The sequence below is a fragment of the Colossoma macropomum genome, unplaced genomic scaffold (genome assembly GCF_904425465.1).
Source record: "Colossoma macropomum unplaced genomic scaffold, Colossoma_macropomum, whole genome shotgun sequence".
NCBI lineage: Eukaryota > Metazoa > Chordata > Actinopteri > Characiformes > Serrasalmidae > Colossoma > Colossoma macropomum.
Window position 1 is genome coordinate 8,477,279 of NW_023494784.1, and position 17,607 is coordinate 8,494,885.

The following is a 17,607-nucleotide window of genomic DNA, read 5'->3' on the forward strand; positions in this document are numbered from 1 at the left end:
CGTTAGCTTGATGCTAAGATGAAAATGAGCATTATCATTTCAATAGTAAGACGGTAATTTAATGTAGTAACACTGCTTTCTCCTGAGATAAGGAAATCATCCTTTCAGCAGCAGGTGGTGTTTATGAGCAATAATATGAGAGGAACTTGGTGTTTCTATGTTTCTAGGTCATTGTTGTATTACATTAAGCCACAGTAAGCTTTTCCCCCAATGTTATGCATTTTAGAGTGTCTCAATAATCACATCTACAATTACTAGAAAAAATGTATGCACTCAAATAAATGCCTCTGTAGATTAGTGTGCCTGAGATCACAGCACAAGAAAAGCTATGCAGTGTTTGCTATACACTGTGCAATAACTCCATTTTATGAGTTCAGTAGAGGCCTCAAACAGGTCATGGCCTTTGGACAGCCAGACGCTGCTGTTTTGCACTACTTCTGTCAATGTAACTTCTAAGCGGAGGAGCAACAGAGCCTTGACTGTGCAAGAGAGACCAAAAAAGGACACTTTCAGCCTACATCGCACAAACTACGCTGTCTATCAAACGTTTGAGGACACCTAGCTTTTCAAACTGCATTTTTTTTTATTTCTTAGTTAGCTTGCAAGACCTTGGAGGGGAATTCCACCAATATTTCAGAATGTACTCACAGTTAAACCGCTAAGTCGTTCAGAGTGGTTTGGTGTGAAATGCTTCGTTCTAGAGAAACTTGTGGTGGTGACAGGAACCAGACGTCCACCTCTAAAAGCTCCCTCGCAGGCAGTTACTACATGAAATGGTTATGAATACACTTTGTGTTGCCTGAGACACTGTTTTACAACAGTTTTGAGAAAGGTTTGGCCTAAAACATATCAATTTAAAATATATTCATGGCAGAGGGTCACATGCAGGATGCTCCAAGGCAAAATAGTCCCCAAAGAGAAGATATTTTTTTTCAGATTATGACTTTTTAACCATCATCAACATTACATATAAAAGGTCAGAAGACTCGTGTAGGTTCACTGGTGGTTTTGGATAGTAAATAAAATGCCTATATTTGTGTTGTAGTCATGGCGACCCCCTGGTTATCACCACCACTGTAAAGAAATCTGAATCTCTACAATGAAGCATTTCACACCAAACCACTTTAAATGACTAAAACACTCACGATTCATCAACAAACTATGCAGAGATTTTGAAAAGTTGGTGGAATTCTCTTTCAACATATCACTGTTGTCGGAAGAAAACCTCGTATCTCCAAAATAGTAACTTTACAGGAGAGGGAAAAAAACCTACTTTATTTTTACTGTAAGTCAATGGAACCAGACTTTTTTCCAAGTCATTTTGTGCCACTTCTTTTGGTCCATTCTTCATGAAATTTACACACAATGTAAAGAGCAACAAACACTTTCAAATCATGACAAAGACTGAAAAACGACAAAAATGGAGGTACAATGTTTTCTTCTGACAGCAGTGATATTAAATTCAAAAACCATACATTTTATCCCCTTGTTGTGATGTCAGCACTCAAATCCTTCAGGTGTTTAAAGCACATTTGGACCAAAGGAGCTTCAGTGAGTGCTTTTAAAATAGTTTGTAAAAGAAAAGTGTCAAATCACTATTTAGACAAAACCTGCTCTTCATACCAAAGAAGACACTTTGATGAGTGTTGAAGCAAAATAAGGATTAGCGCCGAGCTGCTTTTGCTAAACATTTGCATGGTTTTTAATTAAATGTAGCATTTCAGTGTGCTTTCAAGAGTCCAGAGGAAAACGGCTAGATGTCTTCGCTGCTCAGGAAATCTCCACACAGACTGTTAGAAAGAACTGTTAAGCCTTTCACATCTCCGTCTGAAATTTATAGCGTGTCAGTGACGATAACACAGTGCCACCCAGAAAGAGAAAGAGGGTGTTTTTCTCATCCGGAGTCTTGACAGAAACATCAGACCACTTTGTTTAACCTAGCATGAGGCATTCAAGTCACACTGGGAACTCGGCTCCATCAGACAGACATCGCATGCATTTGAATGCGGAAAGTTGCATAAGCGTTCAGGGTCCTACCTGCACTCTCTCAGCCAGCTCGCTATTTTGTTAGGGATGGGTCCTAAAAAAGAGCAAGAACAAAAAGAAAACACATGTAAAGGAAGTCTAGAGAGCAATGATTAACAACCCACAATCCCATGAGCAGCATCCTGTTGAGATTCACACAGTAAAAAAGCAACACAAAGAGCTCTGCATGAATGTTAACCCTCGGATGGCACGATTATCGCCAGCAATAACAAACTGGCCACTGACTCCTAAAAGAAAAAAAATCAGGCAACAATAGTTTAAGTGCCAAATAATAATAAGCAAAATAAACAAAGCTTTTTAACACACCTCAGATCAGCTCTTTGATTTAACCCTTGGGTGACGTTGGGGTTTGTGGGACCCCAATGTTTACCAAAAGAAAAAAAATATATGATTTATTATCATTTCAACCTCAGATTCTTGTCCTTTGCTCATTTTCTGTGAAGAACGTATAAAATAACCCATTTTCACTGTCTTCACTCTGTTCACCCCCCACACATTTATATTACACATGTGGTGTTGGGTGAACCTGCGGGGAGTAAAAGTGTGGAGGTGCTGTGTCCTTCACTCTGTTCTCCTCCTACATGGCCTGCTGTTAGTGTGTGTGTGTCTGTGTGTGTGTGTGTGTGTGAGGGTGGACAACATGGACAGGCTGCTGACTGGCTACAGCTGCTAAAGGAGAACCCTACACTGGACACTTGTGATATTTTAAACACCTGGTATTTTTACATAAATTGTTATGACTGTATTGATTTAAAAAACATCAACACCACACAAGGGTTTAGCATCTCTTGCCTGATTCTTGTCCTGTATATTATCATACGTCTTCATATGAATTTGGGAGGTGGTTTTGGTGAAGGGTAGTTCTTCTCTTGCTGTCATGTTGGCTGTGTTGAGTTAGATTTTAAACTCTTTGAATTCTTTCTCTGCTATTTTTTTGCATGCATGAGACACTCCGCTCAACAGCAGATGACCTCTTAAGGTCTGACACAGATGTAGTCTGATTTTTTCACTTTTTCTACACGCCGACATTCACTACAAAAAGCTCAGTTTGGCTCTTCTGCTTTGTTTGTCACACTCTGGTTGAAATCTAATGAGCACACAGGCATTTTTTTTAAAGGTGGACGTGTCCATGTGACGCTAAAGCCTATCCATTACGTTTTAAGATGAAAAATTATTTTAAAAAATACATAAAAACAAGGTAATAAATATAGAACAATAGAAATTAATAGTTACTTACGAAAAAAATTATCCAGAGTTGCTGTCACCTGTCACCACTGGTGATTTAATTTTATTAGTCGCAAATTAATCATTGCGGTCGTATCTGAGTCTGGAGCCCTGAAAGCTGCTTTATACTCATTATTGTCAAAGTGCAGAGTCTAAACTTTCATTCCCAACCATATTTGTGTTTGTTAGTCAAAAAGGAGAAATATTATTATGATATAAATTTGATCAAAAGTTACACTGTTAAAACATTTGGAATGTATTAATAAATGTTGTTATTATAGCCACAATAACTTAGAGTAGATTTTAATCATAAACTAGACACCAAAAGGTGCGTTACTGCATATTTGAATAATGTTGGGATATAACTTTTTATAAAAATAGTTATTATCGACAACTTTTTTGTCAAGTTACCTTTCTCAAGATCTGATCACCATTTCTCAAATATGAGGTTTATTTTAGATGCTAAAGTCATTATAACTACTGATTACTAAAAATCTCTGAGTACAGGACTAAAATATTTTTTTTTCAGAAACCAAATCTTATTTTATTAAACACATCGACTTTAACCTTCTGAACAGTGATTGCAAATTTCTGAACAGTCATGTATTTTGTCCTGTTTTGCCATATTTTTGTCACGAACATCAAAACAAACCGACTCAAACTTATTAATACAAATGTATATCTATCTGTTAATATTTGGGATCTGACAGACAAAGTTTGGGCGCCCCTGGTCAAATGACATGTTGATTTAAGTGTAAATAAGTCAAAACAATATCCTCTTCAGAGAACACATATTTAAATGCACAATTACTGTTTATTTGCTGAATTTAATGTGTTCTCTGCATGTGTGAACTGATTTTCACTTTCAAAACACGTAATCTGGCCTGGGGTGTTCAAACTTTAGCATACGGGTATAAGCACATGACTCATTGTGCTCTTAGTTTCAATTTAACCCTGTATTTGATTCATAATATTTAAATAGGAAACTGTTTAAGAGGTCTAAAATGTCAGTTTAAACACATTAAATAGCAAATAAAAGTTATTTATATTGTGATTTTGGGTTATGTAAAGTGCTGGAAATGTGCCAGTGTGTTCATTTAGCCCACAGAATGTGAGCTTTGCGTTTTTAAAAAAGACTAACAAAGCATCATCGGCTAATTTGTCTTAACAGAATCATAATCAGAACAAAATCAGCCTAAAAATGTATGATTGGGGCACCCCTGGTACTTGTAATCACCACCACGTAGGCATCACATTTAAAGACAAGAGGAACACCGACAGCACGTTGAGAACAAATATCCCTTTAACAGAGATTTTAACAAAGACAGTGTGGATGCATCCCAATAGACTTCAGGGGAGCTACTATACTAAACATATGACCACCCATAGAGGTCAGTTTCAACCTTGGAACATGAAGAAGGCCTAAATTACTTGATCTTAAGGTACAGGATGGGAGGGACTTTCAAACTGAGAGACTTGGGTTCTTATGTAACTACATGTTAGTGTAGCAAAGCAACAGTAATATCTCTAGACTTCTATAGGTCAATAACTCCCATGAGCAGCATCTTGTTGAAATGCACACAAACAGCAGCACAAAAGAGTTCTGGGTGAACAAAACTAATAGAAGTGACATTTAATTGGTTTATCAGGACTTCCATGAAACTGAATCAAGCTGTAAGACTTGATCCCATGATGCTGTTTCCACTTCTAAGCTCCTACCAAGACCTCAATGGTAAAGTACAGCTGCTCAATATATCTTTTGTTAATTAACATTGTAATATTAGCCTTTAAAAACTCACATCGCAAAGAATTAGAAGGCATTCACACACTGCTAGAGATAAAGGTTCTGTGCAGGTACATTTTTTGTTCATCAAAGTACAAACAATGTAAATGTTCCCTCAAAGGTACAACAGTGGTTTTAAGGTCTGATTGTGAACCTTAAATAAGTTTTTCCAGGTGAAAAGTTCTTATTTGTACATTTTCATTACTGAATGTTTTAAAACAGAACAGTAAAATAAAAGCCTGGAGACGAGACGGGGTGTGTGGAGTCAGTACAGCTTAGAACATATCATTTCAGTGGATTATGGTACAGTTATGTTCCCTGACTAAAGGTACTGAGATGGGCCATTGAGGGTTCCACCCCAGTGATAAGAGGGGTCCTGCCCCAGTGACAGTTCAGTACATTTTCTTCTGACAGTGTAAGATCAAACTAATGTAAATTTGGCCCAAATATTTATAATAACTCTAACTGTTCACCAAACATCTTCTAATATACTGTACTTTTTTAACCACTCTACTGCCCTGAATTGTACATATTGTAACCCCAGCATCTCTACCATGGTTAGTTTGTCACACATGGTATATAAATAATACAGTACGTCTGGTTAGATGCTAACTGCATTTCAGTGGCTGGGTACCTGTACTCTGCACAATGACAATAAAGTTGAATCTAATCTAATCTAATCTAAATTTAAGCTATACACTTAACATATAGTATAATCGCAGTATGATACTTTCTCACTATGGAACATAGTGCAGCCCTGCAGTACAGCATTGATGGACCGACAGAGGAGTAGAGTGGTACAGTACCTGTCTCGGCCGGACCGGGCTTGTGGTTTGTAGCCTGTGCGGGCAGCAGCTCCTCTGGACTCTGCTCCTCAGACTCTGGAGCCTGCCAGGAATCACGGCTCTGGGCCCATGCCATCCTCTTCAGGCTCGCCGCCTTCCAGGGCTGTTCCCTCCCTGCCGGAGACAACTCGCACTCCTCCATTCCCTCTGGCACGCTACAGTGGAGAAATGCTCACCTGCGAACGGAAAGAGAGAGCGCTCTGGGTCACAGGAGTTACAGACAGACAGACAAACAGAGAGACAGACAGACAGAAATACTCATACTGAAGAAGACTGAGTCTGCAAATGAGTCTCAAATCAACCACCGAATGTTTCACTTTGTGCTGTGAGCAACCTGACCAACCACAGATCACCTACATCAAGGCTTTTTCCCCAAATTATTTAGGGAAATTAATGCAGCTCAATCACCAATGCATTTTAATATCACAGGGCTTACTGTAATATGAATATGTAGTAGCAAACATCGCAACATGGTCATTTGTCCAAACTATGTAGCCCTGAAAAAGAGGCAGATAGACAGACAGATAGAAAGACTGTTAGAAATAAAGGTTCTGTCCAGGTACGTTTTTCATTCAACAAGGTACAAACAATGTAAATGTTCCCTCAAAGGTACAACAGTGGTTTAAGGTCTGATTGTGAACCTTAAATAAGTTTTTCCAGGTGAAAAGTTCGTATTTGTACCTTTTCATAACCGAATGTTTTAAAACAGAACAGTAAAATAAAAGCCTGGAGACGAGACGGGGTGTGTGGAGTCAGTACAGCTTAGAACATATCATTTCAGTGGATTATGGTTCAGTTATGTTCCCTGACTAAAGGTACTGAGATGGAGCCTTGAGGGTTCCACCCCAGTGACAAGAGGGGTCCTGCCCCAGTGACAGTGAACTATCTTTATTTCTGAGAGTGAAGGCTCAATAGATATACAGTTTGGCAGATGAAATTAGCTGAGTTTAGGATTCTGTGCCAAGAAAAGTGTCCTTTTTAAACAATAGACAATGTTTTTGTGCTTATATTAAGCAGAACAGTTTACTTTTCATAATTTTCTTTGGTCTTGTTATTTTCATGTGAAAGAGCTCATATTTTACATTTCTGTGATATTTTATTTCTTTCTCCGAGGCCCCCTTATGATGTTTGTACGCATTTACGTACCAATAACAGCCAAACTTCTTTTTCCAACTTCTCCCTACCTCTGAGAATTAAACAGGTTGTTTTTTATTATCATGCTTTTAAGACTGATATTCTTCTACAGTCGGATCAAAACCTCGTATCTCCAAAATGGTGACTTTACAGGAGAAGAAAAAAACATACTTTACTTTTAATGTAAGTCAATGGACTTTTTTCCCACCCAAGTCATTTTGGGTTGTTCCGTTTGGTCCATTCTTCATGAAATTTACACACAGTGTAAAGGGCAACAGGCATTTTCAAACTATGTCAAAAACTGAAAAATGACAAGAAAGGAGATACGAGATTTTGTTCCAACAGCAGCGATATGTACATTATCTCTGTTTTGATTGGCTGTAGTGTATTGTGTCTCATTTAAAAAGGCAGCCCAGGCTGTAACACTCCTTATAACTTTATTCATAACATGAGTGGGTGGGTGTAAACTGCTGTGGCCTGAAACGTGGACAGGACTTCAGAAAAACAAAGAATTCAAAATCAGGCTGTTTTTGCAGCTCAGTTTCCTTATTTGGACTGTATGGACAGGAGAGCGAATGGAGTGTTCAGAAACGTCATGTTTACATACTACATCAAACTTACTTCGAAGAAACGAGAAATTCTGTATTTCGTGGGTCTTTTAAGGTTATTTATAAGTGGTTTGCTTTAAAATTACATTATTTAAGATCTCTGCTGTTTGAGATAAAGAAATCTTTAGTTGAGAACAGACAATTTCATCACTAAAGCACTGTTTACTAAAACTACTGGAATCTATTTGATTTTTATCATTATTGTATTTTTTTTACCATTATTAATATAAATTATATGGACTGTTATACGCAATTTGAGTTGTTTGCTCCTTAAATACAGTAACGATGACAACATTTTAATCATTGGTCAGGTCCTAATAGATATACAGACAGATAAACAGACAGACAGACAAATAGTGAGATAGTCAAAACAGACAGACAGTAAGATAATGAGACAGACAGATATAATCACAGCACAAGAGGCATTATTAAAAACACATAAAACAACATAAAAGACATAAAAGAGAATGAATCCAGTTATTAAGTACAGGAAAATATGAAGGACATCTGCTGATCAAACCAGAAACTCAGCTAAAGGGCGGGGAGTCTACAGTTACTATGGTAACCATGTTCAGGAATAATTCAAAGTAATTTAGATTCTTTTAAGTTAAATTTAATACGTACTTAGGGTCAGTGCCTTAACAGTTATACTATACTGTATTGGAGTCTTCAGTAAAATGATTTTGACTTTATTTACATGTATTTGTTTATTTATTTATTGTATTTCTTTTTGCTTTCTTATATTCTGATCGTCTCATTTGTCTTTTATCTTGACTGATCTTTAACAAATTTTATCGTCGGTTCATTTCAGTATCACAACCTAACTGTTCTAATCTTCCTTTAAAGCACTTTGTAGACTTATTTTAAAGGGGAATTCCACCTAGTTCTCAAATTTTCACTGAAATTAAACAGTTAAGATGTAAACAAAGTCATTCAAAGCAGTTTGATGTGAAATACTCTGTTCTAGAGTAACCTAAGAGTCACAATTTCTCACAGTGGTGGTGATGGGAACCAGACATCTGAAGAGTTTAATGCCTCTAAAATCTCCCTCAAATAAACTTATATGAAAAAGTTATGAATACACTGCCTGATATCTGAGACACCGTATAACAAGAGCTTTGAGGAGGTTTTTTAAATCCATTCACGGCAGAGACACATGTAGGCCGTTGTGAGACAAAATAGAAAACGTCGTTTTCTGATTTTTTACTGTTTTACCATCATCAGCATTACATATAAAACTCAGAAGACACGTGTAGGTTCACTGGTGGTTTTGGATAGTAGATAAAATGTCTATATTTGTGCTGTAGTCATGGCGACCCCTGGTTCCTATCACCACCACTGTAAAGACATCTGAACCATCTCACACCAAACCACTCTGAATCTCTCTGTTTACATCTCAATTATGCAGATATGTTAAATCGCCATTCTGCATGCATTTACACCGACCAGGCATAACATGTTGACCACCTCCTTGTTTCTACGCTCATTGTCCATTTTATCAGCTCCACTTACTATATAGGTGCACTTTGTAGTTCTACAGTTACAGACTGTAGTCCATCTGTTTCTCTGCATACTTTGTTAGCCCCCTTTTACCCTGTTCTTCAGTGGTCAGGACCCCCATGGACCCTCACAGAGCAGGTGCTATTTGGGTGGTGGATCATTCTCAGCACTGCAGTAACACTGACGTGGTGGTGGTGTGTTAGTGTGTGTTGTGCTGGTATGAGTGGATCAGACACAGCAGTGATGCTGGAGTTTTTAAACACCTCAGTGTCACTGCTGGACTGAGAATAGTCCACCAACTAAAAATATCCAGCCAACAGCGTCCTGTGGGCAGCGTCCTGTGACCACTGATGAAGGACTAGAGGATGACCAACACAAACTGTGCAGCAGCAGATGAGCTATCGTCTCTGACTTTACATCTACAAGGTGGACTGGCAAGGTAGGAGTGTCTAATAGAGTGGACAGTGAGTGGACACAGTGTTTAAAAACTCCAGCAGCACTGCTGTGTCTGATCCACTTGTACCAGCACAACACACACTAACGCACCACCACCACATCAGTGTTACTGCAGTGCTGAGAACGATCCACCACCCTAATAGTACCTGCTCTGTGAGGGTCCATGGGGGTCCTGACCACTGAAGAACAGGGTAAAAGGGGGCTAACAAAGTATGCAGAGAAACAGATGGACTACAGTCTGTAACTGTAGAACTACAAAGTGCACCTATATAGTAAGTGGAGCTGAGCGTAGAAACAAGGAGGTGGTCAACATGTTATGCCTGATCGGTGTGTGTATGTACGTATGTATTATTATTACTCCTGTCAGAGTTATAGATGAGACGTTTAGTATAGATTTTGCCCAAGGCACATTGGGCTAAAAGCCAGGACGCCTCTGCACAGAGCAAACTTGTTCAAACATTACATGTGAAAATACACCTAATAGATAATGACACGCGTCATCTGCCCTCAGTTTAGCATTGCAAAACATCATTTGTGGAGAGGTGCGTGATGAAGCGCTCTGGTGTGGTAATTCGTTCAAAGGTGTTACAGCAATTCAGCAAGATGCAACAGGCAGACCTTCACTGGATCAAAGTCAAAGACTCGCAGCACTCAAGACTCCTAGCCTGTGCTGAAAACCAACAGAGCTTCTAATTAACTTTATTCAGACAGCTCAGTCTGTTGACCATGAATAAAACGTGTTACATCATCTGTCACATACGTTAACACATTTTGTTCGTGTGCAAAAGACTGACAGGTTTGGATCAAGTCCATTCCAAACAGCATTTTTTCTTATTTTCTAGTATAAAAGAGAGAAAACGACACCAGAACTCACCGCAGACATCAGAAGAAAATGAGAGAGCTCGCAAAAAGAGTCGCAAAACGCAGGAGGCAGAATGAACGACATGACCAGCACTGTCTCAAGCTCATGTAACATCCAGCCCGAGGCGAGAGAGATAGAGAGAGCCCGAGAGAAAAAGGAGGCGAGGGAGGGAGAGATGAAGGGATGGAGGGAGAGCTAGGAGTCAGAAAACGAGTAGAGCAGGAAACGTCTGTTTAGTTGAAAGATTACAAGCTGGTGCAGAGTCATTTCCTGTTTTCAGATCGGACACTTTTTCTCGAAAGGCTGGACAGTGGGACGGCTTCATCATCTGACCGTAGAATCTCTCCGGGCTCGTGGGACAAAGGCTATTAATAGGCCGCGTCTATTTTCAGTGTGATTTTCATAAATAAGCAGGAAGACAGACTAATTCTTTTCCCGCAGAACTCATCACTCTGCTCGGTGAACAGGGGACAGATGATCTGGAAAACACTGGCAGAACAAGCCAGAGGCAGCAATGCAGTCAGCTCGCTGGTAGAACAGACTATATGGAGAGGCGGAACAGCGTATTCACCCTTGTAAACTTGTCCTGCTTGTACACTGTAAAGAGTGGCCCATCAGATCTACTTTAAAAACTACTTCATGTGGGAACAAGCAATTGTAAGGATGTCATGATGCCTGCTGATCAGAGCACAGGCGATTGGTAATGAGCATGAGATGCTCCGAAGTCCAATCTGACATTTGGACCTTTGTAGGTGATACAGCCGCATTGTGCTTCAAATCCAACAGAACTAGTAAACAACACTCCAGTTTAGGTAAAGTTTTCTCAGCTACCAGTTACAATGCTGCAGTAAAATCAATACATAATTAACATGCACATACACGGTCAGAAATAAAGGTATTAAACTGTCACTGGGGCAGGACCCTTCTTGTCACTGGAGTGGAACCCTCAAGGGTTTATCTCAGTACCTTCAGTCAGGGAACATAACTGAACCATAATCCACTGAAATGATATTCTCTAAGCTGTACTGACTCCACACACCCCGTCTCGTCTCCAGGCTTTTATTTTACTGTTCTGTTCTAAAACATTCGGTTGTGAAAAGGTACAAATACAAACTTTTCACCTGGAAAAACTTACTTAAGGTTCACAATCAGACCTTAAAACCACTGTTGGAGCTTTGAGGGAACATTTACACTGTTTGTACCTTGATGAATGAAAAATGTACCTGAACAGAACCTTTATTTACAACAGTGTAATGTGATGCGCTCTAAATTAGTAGTCTGCAGTATGGTTAAAAATGTATGCAGTAATATGATTAAACTTTTTTGTGGTTTTAGTAAAAAACACGATATATACAGTGCAGTTGTATTCAAAAGTTTAAACATCTCCACTCAGATTTTCTAGGTGAAACTAAGTGGACACATTCTCTACAGAGAACACACTTAACAAGGGACGTTTAGTGAACGAATCTTAAGTTGGCTTGATAAAGATGCTAGGCTATAGCTATGTTTTCCCAGGTGGTTGCTAGGCTACTGCTATGGAAAGACACGCCGCAGCTAAGGTGTTCCCAGGCCATGCTACGGAGTCGCAGGTGGTTGCGAAGTTGGTGCTAGGCCATTGCTTTTGTATCCCATGTGGTTAACCTAAAACATATACACATACACATATTGTGTAATCGCAGTATAACGCTGCTGTCAGTATAAAACTTTCTATCTCCATGTTTGTCTTTTTTCAGTTTGACGTAATTTGAAAGTCTCTGTTGCTCTTTACATTGTGTGTGAATTTTATGATGAACGGACCAAAGGAAACGGCCCAAAATGACACGGAAAAACGTCTGGTTCCATTGACTTACATTAAAAATAAATGATGTTTTTTCCTTCTCCTGTAAAGTTACCATTTTGGAGATACGAGGTTTTGTTCCGACAGCAGCGATATATAGGCTCAACACTTTTTCTGCTAATTTTAGTGCACAATTCCTAAGTGTTTGCTGAGTTTTACATCCCTCCACCCCCCAGTATGTTAAACTAAGCAAATAAACAGTAACAGTGTATTAAAATGTGCAAAGTGTGTCTCTGCAGAGGATGTTGTCACTTATTTACACTTAAAAAAATCAACACAACATGCAACTGATGTGTTGAGCCGTGCTCAAACCTTTGCATTCAACTGTACATATTTTTCATATGAATCCATTTGGATGCTCAAGTTATCTTTGTAATTTAACAGTGGATTGTTATTCTGGGATGTCCATGCACCTTTTAATAAAAAGAAATATTTTTAACAACCAAAGTAAACCTGATTTTTTTTTCTATTGTGCAAAACATTAAAAAACTGATCAATATATGGTTAAATCTATATCACTATCATTTTCTAGCACCAGACCCATGGGCCAGGAAGGGATGGTGCTAGATGTTTTCCGTCTGAGGAACCTGGCATCTTATTCAGCAGCTTTTTCCTACCTTTGTTCTACCTTATTATGCCACCTACACAGTATCTAAAAGCAGCTGCTGCATCATTTAAGATGGAACAGGAAATTCAAAATTCGAGTTCCTCTTAATGATTCTTCCTCACTCTCTTAGAGAGTTTTTCCTTTTTAAGCCTTGATTCCTCTCAGTGGTTCTTCCTCATGCTTTTAGAGAGTTTCTCCTCGTGACTCTTTCTTCCTGTCAGTATTTCACAGTCCTGAACAGACACTATGCTGGGTAATGTTAGCTAGGGTTGGATGCTGCCATCTAGCACACCACATGATATCCATCACATGTGGTACAATGTTATTAATCAACTTAAAAAAGGACAAATTTGATACGCCTTAACAAGCAACTTGAATACAAAACTTGAATATTTAATATTGGCTTTTCTAACAGAGTGAGCAGATACTACTGCATAAATTATACTCAAATTTAATTAATGAGCCTCTGATTTATTAATAATGCCAAAAATAAATGTGTCCATTCATTTGACTTGAATGCTGAAAGCGCTTGGTGTATCTCTGACATTGCATACAGCAAAGAAGTCTTAAGAGACTTACAGGCCTTTCAAAATGACTGCATCTCATATACTTATATCACCTACAGGTAGCAGTACTACAGAAAGACCAATATATATATATATATATATATATATATATATACACACACACACACACACACTAACTGATAACGGATGGTATCTTGCACATCAAATGCGATTTTGCAGACAGCAAAAATGCAACATTATTTGCCTTCTGCTCAATTTTTGATAGCTTTTGCCAGTGAGAAAAACTCATTGACCAATCACGGTCGCCTCTGCTGTTAGCATGACGCCAAACAAGATTACAGGGCAGCTGTGTTCTAGCAAATGGAACTTTCAGCGTTCTTGAAGAAAGGGTCAGAATCTACAAAAGCAGCTCAAACTGGACTTAGTTAAATGTGGAAGAACTTAACGTTTCAACTTCTGAATGAAGTGATGAAGCTCTTCACAATACTTTCAGGTTTCCAGAACAGACAGTAGCCCGGTGACACTGTTTGTCCGTTCTGCTGGGATCAAACAACTGGATCTTATTTGCACTTAGTCATACAGCTCGTTTGTTTTGTGCTTCATCTTGTGTGGAGCTGCATCATAAAAATCAGCTCAAACTCAGCTGAAATCCCCACTGCCAGTGAAAGTGGAAAGCATCCTGCACACCGTCACAGTTTGCCTGTTCCGGGAGGAGGAAGGGCCTTTTTTGATATAGTTGATACATATTTCACCTTTCAAAGCAAATACTTTTTTCAATAATGTTTGTCTTTGAAACTGATGCCGCTAGAATGATGGGAATCCCCCAATATTGGCCGTCATTGGTCACCTCAGGTTTTCATTTTTCTGCTTAAAATAGCGTGTTGAGTTTACAATGAGAGTAAGTTTGTCCTCTGTGAGCACCCTTACTCTGCATATGTAACTAGTTACCATGGTAACAAACTTTTCATCTATAATTGAAGAACATTAACTGGCAGGATTTTACACTGAGACAAATATTCGTCACAAAGCGGAAGGGGTTGTGTGTTCCTGCAGTTTTGTACACACAGAATTACAACATACTTCAATATTGTGTTTATATGTAATTCTGAATCTTGATTTTGCAAGAATAAGGTTTAAATGCACTACTGAGGGGGAAAATAGGGGGAAATACGCAAAAATGCAGAAGTGGCCGATATCTGGGGGAATTACGTTAGCTAATAAGCCAAACTAGACGCTTTAGAGCGACACAAAATTACTGAAAGCACAATTAAATTGTTCTAAGTGGTTATTATGGTTTGGCTCAGTTCTTGTTTTTGAATGCGGAGTGGGAAAACACCTTTGTAAAGTGAAAGCTTCCTTATTAAACCCTACAATGAACTATATGACCGGTGCACGTTCACAATTATATGTTAAAAATTAACCAAAAAGTCATGAAGTTATTGACCTGAGATCAGTTTAAAAAAGCTTTCTACTTTCCCAACATCCTGGTTATATAATTCTCATAATTAGTACAATGTTGATTTGTCCTCGGCTGTGTGAAAACCATTTGTGCAATTGGTCCTAAAAGCACAAGAGCACGATTCCTGTAACGGCTCTACGATCCTGCAAAGTTCCCTGGTTCTTGCTGGAAAACTGCAACCCATGAAAATGGTACAAAAAAAAGAAGAGTAATGATGAGAATAAGGAGATGATGAAGAACCGTAAGTTGGCTTTGTCAAGCCATCTTAACGACAGATTCATTCCTAGACAGGTTCTGGCTCAGCAGTGAACCACTCAGCGAAGCTGGCAAACACTGGCACTGCACCTCAACATCTATTTGCACAGCAAACAGCAAGAAACACGTCAGAGCTTTTGTTTCCAGGACTCTTATCTCTGAATGGTGCTCTGAGTAATCTACACTGTACTTGGGAAAATCAGAAACGGAGCCAAGCAACTAATTCATCCTGATATGGAGGAAAATAATGACTGGGCAAGTAGGGAGTGCAGCATGTTGGACACAATCCGCCTACTTCATGTCTCTGGCCTACTTCTTGGCTACCTGTGTGGCTGTTACAGTCCTGCTCCATCTATGATTCATTCAGTTTAAAGTTACGTCACCCATTTATAATCACGATAAACACACGAAAGAAAAAAGACATACTGATGAGGGAGGTTTCCTCCCGCTGTCACCTTCAGCCTGCTGGACATTACAGTGATTTGAGTTATGATCTCACTAAAGTAGGTTTGTAACAGTGAGTGTGTTTACATGCACTTAGTCAAGACTCAAGACTAAGTCAGACTTTGTCCGTAATCCGATCAACATGTTTACATGCACTTGATAGTAGTCAGATAATAACGAAACTCCAGGTCTTCATGAGTCAGACAGTAACTGGACTTCTGCTTTCCAACCGGCCAATAAACTCACAGAAGAAGACGTGACGTAAACGTAAGGTAAAACTCAAACTTCATGATGCAGCTTTTAAACATTTCCCTGACCCTGAAGCTTTGCCTGAAAATATGAACACACATCATCTAGAAGATGAAGAATAAATAAATCCTTCATTTTGTCAAGCATGTATTTGGTTTCAGCGTTGCTCCAAAAGTGTTTCGCTATGTCTCACGGCGACGCTGCTTGCTAGTTTGCGGTACCGTCGTCTGTTCCGCACATGCTCAGACTGAGAAATCCGAAAGAAATCAGAGTAAGAGTTTAAAATGCACTGAGAAATCTGATTACTGAGCTAAAATCCAGCCTCTTTAACAGACTTCTTAATCCGATTTCTAGACCTTACTCTGATCTAAGAAATCGAAGTATGCTGTTAACATAACTGCTTGAATAATCAGATAACCGCAGAAATCTGATTATAATCGGATTACTGAGTGCACGTAAACACACTTAATGTCTTCTGCAAAAAGCTACAAACAAAAGTGAATCGCATTTAACCTGAGATGTTACGAAGGAGGAGATGGTCACTGGCTAAAATATGAATGGGAACGCTCAACATGGTGTCTGTTTGCGGAGAAAGTCCCACCCTTCAATAAAAAGAGGGAGGGTCGATGATAATGTGGCGCTAGCTAGGAAAGCCCCCACCTCGTTGTGGAGAACTGCACAAGCTCAGTAGCCAGAACAAGCCGAAAAATCACATTTTTTGTGTGTTATTCAGCCAAACGCTACAAACGATTCATGAGGTATTTGACAGATTTTATGAACGATTTCTTAAATGTTTTTTAAAGGTAATCTGACTTTCAGTTTTGAGTATTTTGGCCTCTCCCCATTCAAAGAGAGAAGTGTCTGGTCTTGTACGAAATAACTGCCTGGCAGTGTTGCAAAGAAGGCTGCCGAGTGAACAGACTTTCCTACTTTGATTTAGCGTACTGTTGTCCTGCCCACGCAAAGGCAAACACTGCCTTTTAAATTAAATTAAAGCAATAGTTTTACAGAAAATCATATTCATACGTTTGTTGTCTAAAATTTGTTTCTTTAGTTTTGCATTGGAGCTATGAGGCTAATGTAGCTAACAGGTACTGGAAGAGTAATACTCCACCAATTAGCACTGTGCTAGCTGCATGCCAAAGTGTGTAGAGATGTTCATTAATCTCTAATAGACTTGCTTACGTGGTTTCTGACGCAGCATGACACACATGGACCAATGTACGTAGGGTAGCTAAAAGTAGCAGCATATAGGAAGACTATTTTATATAGGGCTGTTTTTATTATATGGCCTTCTTAAAAAACTCATAACTGGATTAATTATCAAACGAATTGGTAGACTATTCACTTACTAATATAAATCAATGGTAACAGCCCAAAGACTTACACAATATGTTTCACAATATGAAGTTTTTCAAGATGTTACAGAGAGAAAAGCTAGTGTGTGTGTGTGTGTGTGTGTGTGTGTGTGTGTGTGTGTGTGTGTGTGTGTTCTTTTAACTGCTGATGAAAACCAAACATATGCTCTGAAACTTATTTAGTCAAACCAGCCATTAAAAGTGAAATTTTACTGATTTTCCAAACTGCATAATTAAACGGTTAAGATGTAAACAGAGTCATTCAGAGTGGTTTGGTATGAAACGCTCTGTTCTAGATAAACATACAGAGTCAGAATTGCTCACAGTGGTGGTGATAGGAACCAGACGTCCACCTCTAAAAGCTCCCTCACAGGAAGTTACTACATGAAATGGTTATGAATTTACTGCCTGAT

General features: G+C 38.9%; 1 protein-coding gene across 2 annotated transcripts in view; it reads right to left on the reverse strand.

The window, feature by feature from the left end:
• Window positions 1-17,607, reverse strand: part of itprid2 (ITPR interacting domain containing 2) — a 109,463-nt gene that overhangs the window by 58,362 nt on the left and 33,494 nt on the right. The window contains exons 1-3 of one of the 2 annotated variants that reach the window (XM_036577215.1): window positions 10,471-10,595; window positions 5,860-6,074; window positions 2,038-2,080 (exon numbers count right to left, since the gene is read on the reverse strand). In XM_036577215.1, coding sequence (XP_036433108.1) covers window positions 2,038-2,080; window positions 5,860-6,040 — 224 coding nt within the window. In that variant the 5' untranslated portion in view covers window positions 6,041-6,074; window positions 10,471-10,595. Of the gene's footprint in view, window positions 1-2,037; window positions 2,081-5,859; window positions 6,075-10,470; window positions 10,596-17,607 lie in introns of those variants that run through there. The other variant, XM_036577205.1, reaches the window with a different exon arrangement.